General features: G+C 35.7%; 1 protein-coding gene across 1 annotated transcript in view; it reads left to right on the forward strand.

The window, feature by feature from the left end:
- The window catches only part of man2a1 (mannosidase, alpha, class 2A, member 1), a 140,421-nt gene that overhangs the window by 47,429 nt on the left and 74,247 nt on the right, over window positions 1-18,745 (forward strand). Inside the window, exon 6 of the mRNA XM_056458605.1 lies at window positions 991-1,164. Coding sequence (XP_056314580.1) covers window positions 991-1,164 — 174 coding nt within the window. The remainder of the gene's footprint in view (window positions 1-990; window positions 1,165-18,745) is intronic.

The following is an 18,745-nucleotide window of genomic DNA, read 5'->3' on the forward strand; positions in this document are numbered from 1 at the left end:
CTTTCTTAAATAGGGACCCCAAGTTTTTTAGAAGTCACCAGAAGCTTCTTTTATTTTTTGTCTTATATTCTAGAGTTTAACTAAATTAAAAATGTCTATAATCTACAAAGAATGGGTAGGGGGTTTAGGCAGTTTCTAATTTAATCAAATTAAAAGTTTCTAAAGCTACAACACAAGTCTTCTATTTGGTAATGTTGTGGAGAAAATGTTCTAAATAGATCTGTAATAGCCAAAGGTTTGATGTGAATATTAAGAGATTCAGATAATATTTAAAAGACCTGTGGCAAATAATTGTGTAAAGGTGGAAATATTTTGCATTTCTTCACTGTCACTTTAGATAAATCTTAAAATAAATTCTGGCTGAATAAAACTATCAACAATTGCCAAGTTATTTAAAAAAATACATAGTTTGTTCAATGCGTCATATTAGGGCTGCACAATATATTGTTTGAGCATCGATATTGCAGTGTGTGTATATGCAATAGTCACATTGCAGGTTATTTATTTAATATTAAAAGAAAAAGATATTATGATTTTTAAATAATTTGACCATGTTATATAATGTTTGCTTGTTCAATTTCTGTACCTGAATACTATTAGACTATTAGAAAACCAAAAAGCACTGTTTATTTCACTTTTATCTTTGCTCTTTTTTTATTTACATATGCTTGTAATTTATTATAATTTATGCAAACTCACTGCATAGAAAAAGACTAGATCATTCCAATTTATCTAAATGAATGAAATCTTTAAAATAGAGCTATTTAATTCATTTGGTGAAACTATATTCATATCACAATATATATGGCAGAAAAATAATATATTGCAATGTCAGATTTTTCCAATATCGTATGTCATATGCAGTGTTTTATATTTGATGCCCAAATTTACATTGATTGATGGTCGAGTCTTTTGACATTACATTTTGCGTAATGATTTTAGACATTTGCTCATTTGACCTAAAATCTTATCCCCCCCACTATTTGTTAGGAGTGAAACCCAAAACTGGCTGGGCTGTGGATCCATTTGGTCACACTGCGACTCAGGCTTACCTGCTGAAACTGGCCGGTCTGTCCAACATGCTGATCCAGAGAGTGCACTACTCGGTGAAGAAACACTTCTCCTCTCAGAAGACCCTGGAGTTCTTCTGGAGACAGAACTGGGGTGAGCAATTGCCCTTTTTGTCCTAATTGTCCTAATTATAATTCACAAGATTGGATTTTTTTGTCAGTATTAATATTTTTTGGCAGGTACTTGATGCACATTACTTTGGTTTGATTATTGGGAAAGTCTCAGGTTTGGGATTTTTATGACTTCTAAAAATTAAATGAAATCAGAATTGAGATTTTATGACGCTGTTTTTAAAGCAACACATCACTTTTTGGAGATGTTAAATAGACTCACTTTACAACCTAGACTTAAACAGTTGGGCCTCCAACTAACTGGCAGGAGGTCTGTTAGCTTAGCATAGATTAGAGGTCTGCATTCCGACCAGTTTTCTTGCGGCGCGGGAATTAATTGCCAAATAAAATGCAGTCGGGAACTCTGGTGTAATTTGAATGGTAGTGGGCGGTCTAATAATATAGCACTTCTGAGAGAAAGAGTGCGCGCTCCCGAGAAAGAGTGAGCACGCGTGCATCCGCCTTAGTGCTATGGGTGCGTGTGTCTGTGTGTGAGAGAGAGCACTGCTGCTTTGCACTTCTGCTGTGTGTCGCTTGTAATAGGCCCAATATGTACCTGCTATGTGTATAGAAATAATGCTGATATGATATATGAAACACAAACTGTAGTTGCCAAATTATTAAGTTGATATGTTTGTAAATCTGACTTTGAAAGAGTCAGTGCCTTACCAGCCACAAACCTCACCGCACGTCACGTGGCACTCCTGTCTCATCACAGAGGGGCAAACAAAACTGACATTTAGCCTACAATCCTTGCACAACCTACACTCTTTTGGTAGTGCCCAATTTTAACGTGAGATTTTGAAAACCAGATCTAAATTTAGCGGAAATGGTCGGGTAAAAAACGGGGCGGAGTGGGCAGCGTGTGAACAAAGACTAAATATACAGCGGGAGCGGTTGGGTGCGGTATATAACTTGACGGGAACGGGATTAAAATTTCAATCCCACGCAGATCTCTAGCGTAGATCATTGAATCGAATTAAACCGTTATCATCTCAATCCAAAATGTAAAAGAAAAGAGTTTTGATAATTTTCCTATTTAAAGCTTCTGTAGTAACATTGTGTACAAAGACTTAATGAAAATGAAAGGTTTCTATTATCTAGGCTGATAAATCTAAGAACTAAACTTTCATTCTGGCATAATAAGCAAGAAACTTTGCTGCCATACCATGCATTACAGGCCTCGCAAAATTTCAAAATTCCTGGTAGCCCTTTGGGCAGGCACTCTTCAGTAGCCCAAATAGAAAATACATTATTTGTTAAATAAAAACAAAAAATACATTTACTAAATAAAAAAGAAGATATGATGGCATTTGTTATAGGCTATACAGTCATTTTTAAATAACCAAAATTGTTTGCAGCTATAAAGACATTCCAATATGTTACAGAGTATAGATATATATATATATATATTTACAGTTGAAATCAGAATTATTAGCCCCCCTAAATTATTAGCCCCCATTTAGTTTTCCTCCAATTTTTGTTTAACAGAGAGATTTTTTTTTCAACACATTTCTAAACATAATAGTTTTAATAACTCATTTCTATTGAAGAGCCCCTATTATACATGAAATAGGGTCATATTTAGGTTGTAAGGGTCTCCAACAACAGTCTAATATGCATGCAAGGTCAAAAAACACTTTCATGGTCTTATAATCTGCATTTAGTTTTACCTAATTATCTCAGCGACTCCCATATGAATCGTTCAGCGATTCATTTATTTCCAAACCCCTCCTTAGCGCGAAACTAATCTGCGCTGATTGGACCGATGACAGCCTGCTGCTATTGGTCGAAACTGACTGCCTTCAGCGCGAGACAGAGTGAAATGCCCAGCAGCTAATCAACAAAATAAAAGTAGTCACAGTGCATACACGCTTCATAGTGTAAGGCGTGAACTTTGGCTGCCAGTGGATGAATGTAAATTCAGACGATGGACTTGAAAATACAGACGACTAACTATTTTATTGAGCAAAAACTTCAAGAACTGGCGAGGAGACCTCCTATCCCGTCACAGTCTACCTGCTCTTTTTACACACACGCACGCACGCACACACGCACGCACACGCACATTACCCTCCACCTCAGAAGACACAACCACAGGGCCGGCGCGTCCATAGAGCGGCAGAATAGAGTGGGCGGCGTCCGCGACAGCTCCCTCGCCACTCGCGTCCTCAGCAGTTATATCCACGCCTAGGGCGGCAGAACAGAGAGGGCGACGTCCGCGACACCTCCGTCACCACCCGCGTCCTCAGTTATATCCGCGTGGATATAACTGCCGAGGATGCGGGTGGTGAGGGAGGTGTCGCGGACGCTGCCAGGGCCGGCACGTCCATAGAGGCGACCTCGGCGGCTGCCTAGAGCGGCAGAATAAAGAGGGCGGCGTCCGCGACACTTCCCTCACCGCCCTCCGTTATATCCGCGACCACAGTTATATCCAGAATAGCTTAACTACTTTGAAAATTTAACTGTTGCATGTGTGTAAGAACAGCTGACGATCCGTAAACAAAGCGGCAAGCGTAGCTTTTCCAACGTGGCTTTACACGCGATATGAGAATATAAAGAGTTAACCTGATACACGACACGCTGTTACAAGTAACAAAACACAACTAAATACACAATTTGCAAGCTAGAGTAAAGGAGGCAACAATTTTAATCGCACGTACTTACACTTGTAAAATTGAGGAAAAAAACGATCCATGATGCACTGATCCACAGTCTTTACTGATCCTTCCTTTAACAAACGGCCAATGAAGTCTTCTTTGTAAGCATGTAGTTTCCAGAAGCACTTGAACTGCTCAAGGCTCGGCTATAATGCTGAGCTTTCATCTTTGGGTAGACTGTCGATAGTATCCATCTGCACAGCATGACTTCATTTGACCGGGGTGTGTGTGTGTATCTTTTTTTCTGTGTTAGTGGGCGGGGCCGCAGGTTTCAAATCTCCCGGGTTTGCACGCGCAACTACTTGTGTTTCGTAGCCGCGTCATCACGAAACACCTAATGACTCGTTATCAAGACGACTCATTTGAAGCACTATGAGTCGACTCTTTTATAGATGAATCAATAGTTTTAAACACTGTACACTTACAGATTTAAGCCTTAGCTGGATATTTCACTTCACTTAGAGCTGTGTTACACACTACATGGAAGGGCATTTTCAAACACCCATAATATGGGCTCTTAAACTGATTTCTTTTATCTTTGTCATCATGACAGCACATAATATTTTACTAGATTTTTTTCAAGACACTTCAATACAGCTTAAAGTGACTTTCCTCCCACTGGCCCGCCAGGCAGGTGGAAATCGATTTTGGTAGCCCAACTAAAAAATCAATAGCCCCGGAATGTCGGGCTACTGGATTTTGCTAGCCCTGATAAGACAGCAATGTTACCTAGCAAGAAGCTATTTTAGGTGCTACACTGTGGAAAAAAAATAACAATAAAAAAAAATCCATAAATTAGCAGTTTTTCATATTTTGTGATTCATGTTTTTATTTTTTGAGTTGGTACAAAACCTTTTAATAAACTGCCTGTAGATTTTAGGCTATTTTACAGTCTTTTTTCTCTATATATACACTATATACAGTTAAAGTCAGAATTATTAGCCCCCCTTTGATTATTATTATTTTTTCCTTTTTTAAATTTTTACTAAATGATGATTAACACAACAAGGAAATTTTCACAGTATGTCTGATAATATTTTTTCTTCTAGAGAAAGTCTTATTTGTTTTATTTCGGCTAGAATAAAAGCAGTTTTAAATTTTTTATGAACCATTTTAAGGACAAAATTATTAGCCCCTTTATATATTTTTTGTATACAATAACTTGCCTAATTACCCTAACCTGCCTAGTTAACCTAATTAACCTAGTTAAGCCTTTAAATGTCGCTTTAAGCTGTATAGAAATGTCCAGAAAAATATCTAGTCAAATATTATTTACTGTCATCATGGCAAAGATAAAAAAAAATCAGTTATTAGAAATGAGTTATTAAAACTATTATGTTTAGAAATGTGTTGAAAAAATCTTCTTTCCATTAAACAGAAATTGGGGAAAAAAATAAACAAGGGGGATAATAATTCAGGGGGGCTAATAATTCTGACTTCAACTGTATATATACATTATATTATTTCAAACTACTTAATATGTCATCAAAAGTCGACCGAGCAGAGATCAACATCCCATAATGCAATTCACAACCATAAATAATCGGAAAACACTTGTGAATAACAACATACAGAAACTGTTAATTACAAATATGTTTTACAATGTACGTTAATATAATTGTGCTTGCTTCAGCCATAATACGTCAGCAAAGTTCCTTGAGCATTACACCAGAATGAAAGGATGTTTTCTAGCCATATTCAGTGGTCTCAAGAAAGTGCCTTCTCGGACTCACTTTTTTAGCTTTTTTAGTGTCATACACTCTTATCAATAGTTCGCCTCGATGGTAACTGGTATGGTCCTAAACAATGCTGAGGGGTCTGCAGTCTGTGTATATCCATTTAGTGATGGAATCAGTTAGCTTTGCAGTTTTTTTGTTGACAGGTCTGCGCTTCTGCAATCATCCAGTGTTCTTTGATGAGCACGGCTGGGTGATGCTGTCTCTGCACTGGCATCTTTGCTAACATCCGCAAAATATGTTTGGCCCGAAGATGGTACTTTAGACTTGTTGTGAAGGACAGTTCATCACTACAATAAGTGCACACACAACTTTACTTTTATCCAAACTTCCATCTGGAAGCTTTTTAGAAGTAAACTTGCCATTCAGCACACTGGGCATTGTGTCTTGAGGCATCATATTACTGGCGTTTGCTTTATTCTTGGCCTTATGGATGCAATGATGGCAAGAAGTTGAGGTCAATCTTATAAATGGATTAAAGTTAAAAAAATATGCACTTGTTAAAATTTACAGATTAATTAAATGTGGTAGTGCATTAAAGTCGAAAATCCTAATATATATTGATGATATTTAAATGATAATTTTTTCTTTTTCAGATATTTCTGAAGTGATATTAATGGATTAAGGAAATGTTCACAGTATTTCCTATAATATTTTTGCTTCTGGAGAGAGTCTTATTTGTTTTATTTCAGCTAGAATAAAAGCAGTTTTTATTTTTGTTAAAAAAATAAGGTCAATATTAGCCCTTAAGCAGTATTTTTTTTTAGTTGAGCTCAAGCGCATCAAATAAAAGGCAAATGAGAAGCGTCTTGAAGGGGGCGGGGCATGTCAGATACTAGAAAGCGTTTCATTGGTTATGATGTGATGAGAAACTGTAATATGAGGTGACATGAATAAAATCCTTGATCCATTTAGGCAGAAGTGACAAACTACTAGCTTTACATGTTTATATCAGTTTTATATCTTCTAAATGTGAATTTTGTCACTGTTTTGGAGCGCACTAGCATATTATCTTAAAAAAATAACAATACTGATACTAACATCTAAAAACTTAATTTCATGGGATCTTTAATTACCGTAAATGTAGCTGTCAAAACGACCCCATGCATTTCAGTCTCTGCTACTTTTCCCTGTGACTTTAAATATGCGTGCCTCTGCGTGCCTAGCAACTTCATGCTAACAAAAAACATAACTTTCTGTTGGCGAAAACATAGCTTTGCTTTAGTCTTTCTTAACCGCATATACAGTGCCTTCTCCCCTGCTTGTGAAAGTGAAACTAGGGATGCGCCGATACTATTTTTTTGGAACCGATTCGATCTTGATACCAAAATTCTGAGTATCTGAATACAGATTCGACTGATACAGATCCGATTCGGATACTGTGCCGTTAATTTATTTTTATTTATTTATTTATTTTTTACTTAATACAGTTTCTATAGTTCTAGTAATAAACTCAAATAATAAATCTTCTTTAGTAAAATAACAGACCTATAGGCCTGCTGTATATGACTAACAAAAAACATTAGGCTTGATGTAAACTAGGCTACATTATTTGAGCATTCGTTATGACATTGATTTGCTTTGGTCCAGCTTATGTTTCCTTAAACTCCTAAAACAGCTTATGTGCCAAAACACAAACTGGTCTGTTAAATAAAATATTAATAAAAGTAAAATAACAGTGAAATATTCAGAGTAGCCTATATTAGGCTAAATAATAACTTTTCTTAATTTAATCAACTACTTTGACCACAATAAGCCAGATTTTAAAAACTATTCGCAGCACTGGAAGTCGGAAGGACGAAAGAACATGAACTCTTTGTGAGAATAATTTTATGGAGCGGTGCACATTGCGTCTGTGCAGCCGGTGCATGAATGAATCGCTTGATGCATCATTGAGAGACAGCAAGCAGCCCTCTTGTAATGCAGACACATTAAAAATTTCAGGTACTATAGGCCTACTTTGTGTGAAGAGCAGGTAATAACCCTCTCCACTCCAGTGTTGCGATTGCGATCTGCTGACAGACACAGCACAACATGATTTTGAATCAGCAATGAACTCCTTGTTGCGGGTCAAAATGAACCAATTTAACGCAAAACCAAATGCATTTCTCCACTGATTTTCTTAAACTTACAGGAACAAATAGTATTGGAGAACGTTTTTTTGTCTTGTCATAAATGAACGCGACAAAAAGTTTTAATTGTGAACGGATGGAAAATGATTGACAGGCGCAGTGGAGGGAATCGCTGAACTGAACATGAATTTACCCACTGGAATATTCATCTGTACTTCACATTAAACTATACTGTAGATTGGCTTCAGAACATTTGGGATATAGTAGGCCTACATGACAACTTTTTAGTGCCTTATAGGCTACCTTTTTGTATTTTGTTGGCTTATAAATTACACAGAATATACATGCGAGATCGGATTTAGATCGATACCAGCTGGCCGATACTGGATTCAGCAAAAATATGCGGTATCGAACCAATATTCGATTCAAGTATCGGGATCAACTTGTCTTAATCGGGATGCATCCCTAAGTGAAACATGGACATTGGCAGGCAGTCTCGTAGCCTAACTACACATTTATCCAGTTTCCAGTTTCCTTTATTTTGTCATTCAAAACATCACAATAAAATTGTAATGCAGAACGAAATTACGTTGCAACAGACCCAACAAGAACATAAAAAACATCACTATACAAACATTATAAAATCCTAACATGATAGACAAGCTTCATAATTTCATAAAAATATAAAAATATAGTTATATAAGATATAACCTGATTTAAAAAGAAATCTCAGTAGAGAGTAACTTAATACTAAAATACCTATTTCACCATTTGTTATAATAGTTATTATATTAATAATTTATGCTAGTTTAACTATTTATTGATTTATTATTTTACACTAGCTATCAATAGTGTTTATGAATTGGTCTTATTCAAAAGTCTTATAATGACAGGATAAAAACTATCACGAAACCACACTGATTTGCTCCTCAGGCTTCTGTAACGCCTTCCTGATGGCATAAGCGTGAGCAGGCTATAGCCAGGGTGAGTTGGATCCCTTAAAATGCTATTTGCCCTAGACAGACAACGTCGTTGATAAAGTTCCTCGATAGATGTCAACTTGACTCCAACAGACCTTTCAGCTGACTTTATGATCCTCTTGATGGTGTTCTTGTCAGATACACTACTATTCTCATACCAAAGGGAGATGCCATTAGTGAGAACACTCTCAACAGCCCCTCTGTAAAAAGTTGTAAGAATTGATGGGCTGAGGTGTGCCCTTTTTAACCTTCTCAGAAAGTGCAGTCGTTGGTGCGCTTTCCTTGCAAGACAAGTGGTATGCAAGCTTTGAATGTAAATATTACATGACATTATGACATCTCATATGAAAATGGTCAGACTTACTGCTATGGTAACTCTAGTAGTTAAAGAATTCTGGTAGTTCCAGTGTTAAAGGAGGCATATCATCAGGCTCATAATAAATGATGAGAGTGTTTTTGGTAAACTCCGTCGTCTCAGAGCTGACTGCGTGGCCTCACACGTTTGATTGCAAATCTCTGTAGGAGCCTGTTGTAATCACATGAGCTGCTCTGTGCTGCCATTCACGCTTTTCATTGATTGAATCCATCTTTTATTTAGCGATTACGTTGATTAAAACCTGGGTAGGTGGGGCTGCTCGCTACATTTAGCTTCATGATTTAGAAATAGAGGTCGAAGTCAAATAAATCCAGTTTTCCATCTGCAGCTGCTGGCCCTGAAGCAATTGGTAAAAGACCCAACTTCATCTGTGCCTAGTGGAGGCTTTCTCTCTCTCTCTCTCTCTCTCTCTCTCATTCCAAATACATCTCCATCACTGGAGGTCATTCGGCCCCTTGCCTTGAAAGATAACCACACAAACTTGAGTTTTGACTGGAGCCGTAATGATCCGTCTCACCAAAAAAGGGCTTGAAGCAATCTTTAGCATCAGATGATGGACACTGCGATGAGTTGATATCAGTTTATGTGATATCACCTGATTGCTTTTTTGGTATATGCAGAAAAACTTTCTCCTCAATATCTCTCAATAGCCAGGAGCTCTTACCAAACAGGATGCTGGGTAAATGGTGTAGCAACCATGCAGCAAACACCTTAAACACTTACCTCAACGTAAAGCGGTTTCTGCGTGGATAATTATTGGTTGGTATCTATCAACCTGCATGTAGCTACATGTCGATCTCGTTCAGCTGAAATAACAAGGCAAAAATAAATGCACAGGAGGATTAAAAGAAGATTGAAGTCATTTGTACAGGGGGAAAACAAGTATTGAACGTCACCATTTTTCTCAAAAAACATATTTCTAAAGGTGTCGTTGACCTGAAATTTTCCCCAGATGTTGGTAACAACCAGAGAAATGCATATATGAAAAGAAAACAAATCAAATTCGTAATAAATGAACGCATGAAATGACGCAAGAACAAAAGTATTGAACACATGAAGAAAGGGAGGTGTAGAAGTATAGTGAAAGCTCAGACAGCAGCTGAAATCTTTTAGTAGTTATTCAGCAACACTCTGCCCTTCATCTTTGTAAATGAATATTAGCAGCTTCAATCCAACATCTACATACCAGGATGATGAAGATGAAACCAGTGTGGATATTTCACCAAGACAATAGTCCAAAACACAGCCTAGGAAACTCTCAACGGCTTTCAGAGATAAAAAGATAAGCTGTAGAATGGCCCAGCCAATCACCTGATCTGAATTTGATAGTGAATTCAAAATAAAGATCCACAGACCCACAGAACCATCAAGGTTTTTACACTCTGTTAAAGTCTGTGAAAAACTCAAACTTGAGGAATTCATATGAATTCATTCTCCATATGAGAGGCATCTTTAAGCTGCCATCACCAAAAAAGCCTTTTATATATAGTATTAAATATGATCCAGTTGTTTCTCCTTGTTTCATTCCATTGCTATTACACAGAACAAATTTTTCAGATTTTTTTGTTTTGTTTTGTTTTATTTTTATGTTTGTAATGTTTGGGTTTTTATCAAAATCTGGTTACATTTCATGTCAACAGCTCCTTTAGAAATATTATTCCTAGGAAAAACATGACGTGTTCAATAATTATTTTACCTGCTGTAAATCATTCATTCATTTTCTTTTTGGCTTAGTCTCTTTATTACTCAGGGGTCGCCACAGCGATTCCTATCGATAAAAAGTAGATAGAATATACAGTAAAAGACAAAAGTGATGTTTAACAGAGCAAGGACATCATTCACAGTATTTCCTTCTGTATATAATAGAAATTTTAGTTCTTAATAAGTTGTTTTAGTTTGGGTTGAAAAAAAATATTTTAATCAACAGCTAAGATCAGTATTATTAGCCATTTTATGATATTTTTTTTTGTCTGATAACTTGCCTAATTAACATAACAACCTAATTAAGTTGAGCCTTGAAAAAAACACTTGAATCTGAATGAGTAAATAAAAAAAATATATATATTAAATAACATGTATGTACTGAAATCATGGTAAAGACAAAAGAAATTAATTTCTATCTAAATTAATATCTCAGTAAACAGCACTTTGGAAATATTTGAAAAATAATAATAATTTCACAGAAAGGCTAATAATTTTGTGTTAGTACATAAAAGTGTTAGTATTAGAAAGTAAAGCAAGTTTATTGTGTATTGTAGATAGGGTTAGTTTTAAAGTTCCAGGGCAGGTTTTAAGATATAATTTGCATGTTATATTTCATAGATTTTTGTATTTTTTGAAATCCTGATGTTAATTTCTTCATTTAACAATATATTATTGAAGCCAAAATGTGTATCCGTTAATATTGTTTAATTAATCTGAACGGTCATTGTTTTTTGTATCTTTTTCAACTAAAGTTAGCAAAAATGTACTTTTTTTTTTAACATGAACATATCGTTTGTTAATATTAAATAACGCTAACATCTAACTATGCAGACTATATTGTAATGTGTTTCCAGGTTATTAATAAATTTATTAACAATGTTTAGAGATTTTTTTTTATATAAAAAGCAGTTCACTGTGACCTCACAGAAAGAAGGTCGCTGGTTCGAGTCCCAGCTGGACCAGTTGACATTTCTGTGTGGAGTTTGCATGTTCTCTCCATGTTCGTCCGGGTTTCCTCCAGGTGCTCCGGTTTCCCCCACAGTCCAGGGACATGTGGTACAGGTGAATTGAATAAACTAAGTTGGCCGTAGTTTATGTGTATGAATGAGTGTATATGAATGTTTCCCAGTGCTGGGTTTCAGCTGGAAGGGCATCTGCTGTTTAAAACATTCTGGAATAGTTGGCGGTTCATTCTGCTGCGGTGACCCCAGATTAATAAAGAGACTAAGCCGAAAAGAAAATGAACGAATGGATAAAGAAGTGTATGGGTGTTTCCCAGTACTGGGTTGCAGCTGGAAGGGCATCCGCTGTGTAAAACATTCTGGAATAGTTGTCGGTTCATTCTGCTGTGGCAACCCCTGATAAATAAGGGACTAAGCTGAAGAAAAATGAATGAATGAATGAATAAAGTAAAATGCTAAATGAAAAGTGCCCAAATGCCATAGGTTGTGTATAGAATAAGTTGTTTTAAAAGAAAAAAATAAGTCATTTTAAACCTCAAACTACAAAAACTATAGTCACAATTATAAAAACAAAGGATTTAAATGTAAACAGTTTAAAGCCTTTGTTTTTGCAGCCGGAGATTTTTGATTGCATTATAATGTAAATGAGTTTGCTTTGTTATTCTAATGAAGGAGATGAAAGAAAGGAAAATTTGCTCACCTACTGATATTTGATTTATTTAATTATTGAACACAGTAAGCGCTTCACCGCACTTCTGGTCCACCAATCTGCTCATTTGAATTTCACAATTCAACCAATATGCTAGATATTAAATATTCAAATAATTATTCAATAAATAAAACAGCAAAAAGGATTTGAACATGAAGCATTTGACATTTATTTGGAAAGTCTAGTCTGTGTTATGAGAGTGCTTATTAGTGAGGCTAAGTCTTGTGTAAATATTTCATGTTGAGCGTAACCCACAACTGACCTTCATTAGCATCAGCGATTCATGGACAAAAGTACATTCGGAAAGACACTAAGCCTTATAAAGTTTGAACTTTCCAAATCTCTCACTATGTAGGGCAAACTTTTCTTAATCCATAGTTAAGTTCCCATGTTAAATGGGATTAATTATACCTGTGGTTGTTCTGCTGAACACCTGGGTGAACTGATACGCTCACAGGAAACTTCTCTTTTGTGGGATATAAGAAAGGGTAAAAATGTGTTTATAATACCTGGGCTGTGGTTTACTTTTTAGCAAACATCCTGATGACTGAAGCAGCATTTAAGGTAAACATGTAACTACATGTAATTGACAAAAATGGCAGTAATAGGTGCTTTTTTTCATTAAACACTATTTTTGAAGAAAACAGAAATATATTTATAGAGTTTGATGTTTGAAAAAATATAAGGGGCTGCTAATTCGATCAATTCTTTCACTTTTTTTTGCTTCATTAGGTTTGTCTTAGGTAAGAGAGAAAATACTAACATTGTAAATGCAGTCTAAATAATATGGATAGATACATGTAAACAAACACAAACACCATAAAACTGTACGCTAGTTCAATTCACCAAACAAACAAGTATAATGAAAGCATAATTATACAAATTCTCTAAGCAAGAATATAAATAATAAGATACAAAATGCATATATGCATAAAATGATATAACAATAAATAAAGCAATCAATAGGATAAAAAATGTGCTTTTTTTTACTGAATTGTACCTTAAAAACATCCTATTGTGTGAGCAAAAATCAATAAAAACAACCCTTAAAAATTTACAAAGAGCATGATAGTGATTTATCTACAATATTATATTCATGTCATTCACCAAAAAATTAATTTTAAGGAAAGCATAATTATACACTCACCGGCCACTTTATTAGGTACACCTTACTTACCTTATTCGTGACATAAATTTAACAAGGTACTGAAAATATTTCTCAGAGATTTTGGTTCATATTGACATGTTAGCATCACACAGTTGCTGCAGATTTGTTGGCTGCACATCCATGATGCAAACCTCCCATTCCACTACATCCCAAAGGTGCTCTATTGGAAGGAGATTTGGTGACTCTGGAGGCCATTTGAGTACAATGAACTCATTGTCATGTTCAAGAAACCAATCTGAGATGATTCACGCTTGATGACATGGTCCGTTATCCTGCTGGAAGTAGCCATCGGATGATGGGTACACTGTGGTCATAAAGGAATGGACATGGACAGCAACAATACTCAGGTAGGCTGCGGTGTTGACATGATGGGCCCAAAATGTGCCAAGAAAATATCCCCCACACCATTACACCACCACCACCAGCCTGAACCGTTGATGCAAGGCAGTATAGATCCATGCCTTCATGTTGCTGACGCCAAATTCTGAACAAACCACCCAAATGTTGCAGCAGAAATCAAGACTCATCAGACCAGGCAACGTTTTTCCAATCTTCTATTGTCCAGTTTTGGTGAGCCTGTGTGAATTGTAGCCTCAGTTTCCTGTTCTTATCTGACAGGAGTGGCACCGGGTGTGGTCTTGTGGTGCTGTTGCCCATTCGCCTTAAGGTTGGACGTGTTGTGCGTTCAGAGACTCTTCTGCATACCTCGGTTGTAACGAGTGATTATTTGAGTTACTGTTGCCTTTCTATCAGCTCAAACCAGTCTGGCCATTCTCCTCTGACTTCTGGCATCAATAAGGCATTTGCACCCACAGAACTGCCCCTTACTGGATATTTTCTCTTTTTCGAGCCATTCTCTGTAAACCCTAGAGATGGTTGTTTGTGAAAATCCCAGTAGATCAGCCGTTTCTGAAATACTCAGACCAGCCCGTCTGGCACCAACAACCATGCCACGTTCAAAGTCACTTAAATCACCTTTCTTCCCCATTTTGATGCTCAGTTTGAACTGCAGCAGATCGTCTTGACCATGTCTAGATGCATAAATGCATTGAGTTGCTACCATGTGATTGGCTGATTATAAATTTGCGTTAACAACCAGTTGGACTGGTGTACCTAATAAAGTGGCTGGTGAGTGAACACTAATCAAGTATATAAATAATTAGACAAAATATCACATATATACACCATTGCATACATAAAGTAACATAACAAACAATGAATAAAACAAATAAATGTAACGATTTAATTTTTTAATTTTTTTTTTTACATTTTTACTAAACTGTACCTTCCTAACATCCTATGGTGTGACAGCAAAAAATAATAAAAACATACTAAATAAAACTTAATAACGAGTGTGATAGTGATTCGTCTTCAAGATTATATTCATATGATTGATTTAGTGCTATTTATTTATAGGTAATGGTGAACGTGTATATGCTAATGCTATATTATATGAATTTTTATCATGCATGATAGTGAAAATGCAATGTATTTACAACAACCCAGATATATAGACTGCACAAAATAACCATGAAATACAATCACAGTGATAAAAACAAAAACATCTGATCTTGGCAATAATGAGCTCTGTAACTCAGCTCTCTGTTCAAGATACATTTCGAAAGCACTTTGTACACTGGATTGCTTTAATTAAAGCAGCTTAATTAAAATTAAATTAAAAAGATTTTCATGTCGATGGTGGAGCTCTTGATTAAGTGCAGATACTTTTCTGGAAAGCTTACTTTGCCAAGCTGTTTCAAACTGCTAAAACTAACTCCAAACAAACTTTAGAAATGATGTTGTGCCAGTTAATTTTTCAGTTTCTTTTAAAGGGATATCTCACCCAAAATTGAAAATTTACTCGCCTTCAAGTGGTTCTCAACCTTGATTAGTTTGAAGAAAGCTGACCACTGACATCCAGCATAGGAAAAACAAGTACTGTGAAAGTCAATGATTTTTTTTATTTTATTTTATTTTATAATTCTTTGTGTATTGTTTTTAATGAACATACAAACATAAACAAAAAGGACAAAGGCAAGAGTATCAGTAGACAAGTATAGCAGCAAAAGTCAGAGAAACTAAATCAATAATTAAATAAATCAAATTTATAAAATTAAATAAATAAATAATAAATAGATGAATATCCAAACAGAATACAAAAATCGGAATAAACAAAGTTATGTTGTGATTGAGTAAGGTCACACATATTATGAAAATACATCAGAAGTGTTCAGAGAGTCAGAGGTTCATTAGAGGCATCCGTATTTTTTGAATGGCATCTCCTTTGTTTCTTAAGTGGTATGTATATTGTTCCAAGAGCATTGTTTCATTCAAGATTTGTGTGAACAGTTCAAATGTTGGAGGTCTTTGTTGTTCCAGTTGAGCAAAATGCATTTTTTTTTTACTAGATAAGAGATGATGCCGAGTCTCTTTATAGAAATAGGATCAAGTGTCTTGTTCAGTTCTGTACCAAAGAGGTATGGTGTTGGTGTATATTGTTTAATGGAATTTGCAAAGCTTTGGCTGTAAAATCCTGTACTGCTTTCCAGAAAAATTTGCATTCCCAAAAAACATGCATGATTGATCCTGAATAGGTTTTACCTCTGTGACACATGGATGATACATTACGGTACATTTTTGGTCAAACAAAGTGGGGTCAGATACATCCTATGCATAAATTTATAATTTTGTTCAATTATTCTGTTATTGGAAAGGGAAATGAGAATATTCTGGCTTATAGTCTCCCACTGATCATCATTAAAATTAAATTCCAAATCTCTTTGCCACACGTTTTCACACGTGATCCCAGTGAAGAGTTGTAATATTCTAATTGTACAGAATATATCTCAGAGATCTTTCCTTTTAAAGATTCACAATTCACCAAAATCTCTTCTATATTGGAGAACTTTAGGGATAGTTGAACTCTCTTTTCATGACCAATTATCAAATGGCGAATTTGCAGATATTTATAAAACTCCTGTCTTAGTAGTCAATGATTTTTTTTTTAAATAACTTGTGTTCAATAGGGGAAAAAATCTAATAGGTTTAAAACAAGTTAAGTGTGAGTAAATGCTGTCAGATTTTTCAGTTTTGGGTAAACTCTTTAAATGTTATTCATCCGCTAATATAATATTGGCAATATCATTGTAAAAATGGCAGGAACAAATAACAAGTGAAAATATCAAACCCAGTCTCATTGAAATATGTGCCTCAGCTTGTATTTTTGCAAAATACATTGCTGAAGGCACATTTCATTGTACGTTTCAGATGACAAATCCACTAGAGGGTGCTGTCTACATTTTCATTCATTCATTCATTTTCCTTCGGCTTGGTCCCTTTATTCAACAGGGGTCACCACAGCGGAATAAACTGCTTATCCAGCAAATGTTTTACACAGTGGATGCCCTTCCAGCTGCAACCCAGTACTGGGAAACATCCATACACACTCATTCACTCACATACACTATGGCCAAATTAGTTTATTCAATTAACCTATACCGCGTGTCTTTGGACTGTGGGAGAAACTGGAGCACCCCAAGGAAACCCACGTGAACATGAGGAGAACATGCAAACTTCACACAGAAATGCCAACTGAGCCAGCCGGGGCTCAAACTAGAGACATTCTTGCTGTGAGGCGATAGTGTTAACCAAAAAGCTACCGTGTCAACCTGTCTACATTTTTGCAAATCTAAAATACATTATTTAGGGTACGTTTTGTTGTACATTGTTGTACACCACTTGTCATACAGATCTTTACCAGTGGACCACTGGCTTAAACCCAACCAATAGTGTTTGTCTGTGACTTCATAGTTGATCTTTACATAGTTTTTATTTCTGTTGTGGAAATGTACTTCATCTGAGTTCTCGGCATCACAAGTACAACACTATAAAAAGTAAGCTTCAGAGCAAACTGACCTTGCTAGAAAAGTAATCCATATGGAGATAAATAGGTGAGGCAAATGTATTTGATTGTTTTGTGTTATTTATTTGGTTTATTAGGTCACACTTGATCCGTTTGTTGAATTTAACTTACATTGCAACTAATTGTCATTAGATTATAAGTAGACTGTTAGGTTGGGGTTAGGGTTAGGATTAGGCTTAGTGTAAGTGGACATGTACTTGCAAAGTTTCTTATAGTCAGTTTAATGTCTGTTGAAGGAGCAGAATCAACAGATATAGAGCAGACAGTCTACTAATACTCAAATGGACCATCAAAATAAAGTGCTATCGTTTATTATATTATGTTTATTTATTTATTATTATATGTTTTTTTATTATATTTATTGTGGTATTTTTTTTGGCTGTTGTGCAAAGAAATACATACAAATAATTCTTTATTCGTCAATAATAAGTCCCTGTTAATAACATTATTGTGAAAAGGAATAAAAGTTGTTGGCCATACTGATCTGTAGCATTAATTGTATCTAGAAACTGTGGTCAAATGTATGTTGAAGTTCGTTTTGGGTTTTCTCAGAAATAGAAGCTGCATATACGTGCATATTTGCAATGAGTGTGTTGGAAAAGATCTAGCATCTTTTTTCATTTTAGATTGTTTATCATGCAATGAATAAAAAATCATATATGTTTTGTTCAAGTTACATATATTTATAAAGAACACTATATAATGAATGGCTTTACAGTGTTAGGCATGAAAAAATGCTATCAATTAGACCTGCATCTTCAGTTTCTACCAATTTTCACCTATAAATCAGCTCTCAAGTGTTAAGGCTGGGACACACTAAGCCGATGATCAGGTTGTCGGTAATCATCTGTCCAGCTAATTTGTTTGGTAGCCATCTATGAAAGAGAGTGATTTGATTGGCTGTTCAGCTACAAATCAGAGCGTCAAAACAAAAAACAGTGAAGAACTTAAGTCAAGAGGAAAAACAAAGAAACTGTCTGTCACTTTGTTGCATTTCTTAAAAAAATCCAAATTAAATGGATTAAATTCATTCATTCATTTTCTTTTCGGCTTAGTCCCTTCATTAATCTGGGGTCGCCACAGCGGAATGAACCGTCAACTTATCCAGCATTTGTTTTATGCAGCGCATGCCCTTCCAGCTGCAACCCATCAATGGGAAACACATACACACCTAATCACACACACATACACTACGGACAATTTAGCCTACCCAACTCACCTGTACCGCATGTCTTTGGACTGTGGGGGAAACCAGAGCACCCGAAGGAAACCCAC

Source organism: Danio aesculapii, chromosome 5 (assembly GCF_903798145.1).
Source record: "Danio aesculapii chromosome 5, fDanAes4.1, whole genome shotgun sequence".
Taxonomy (NCBI): Eukaryota; Metazoa; Chordata; class Actinopteri; order Cypriniformes; family Danionidae; genus Danio; species Danio aesculapii.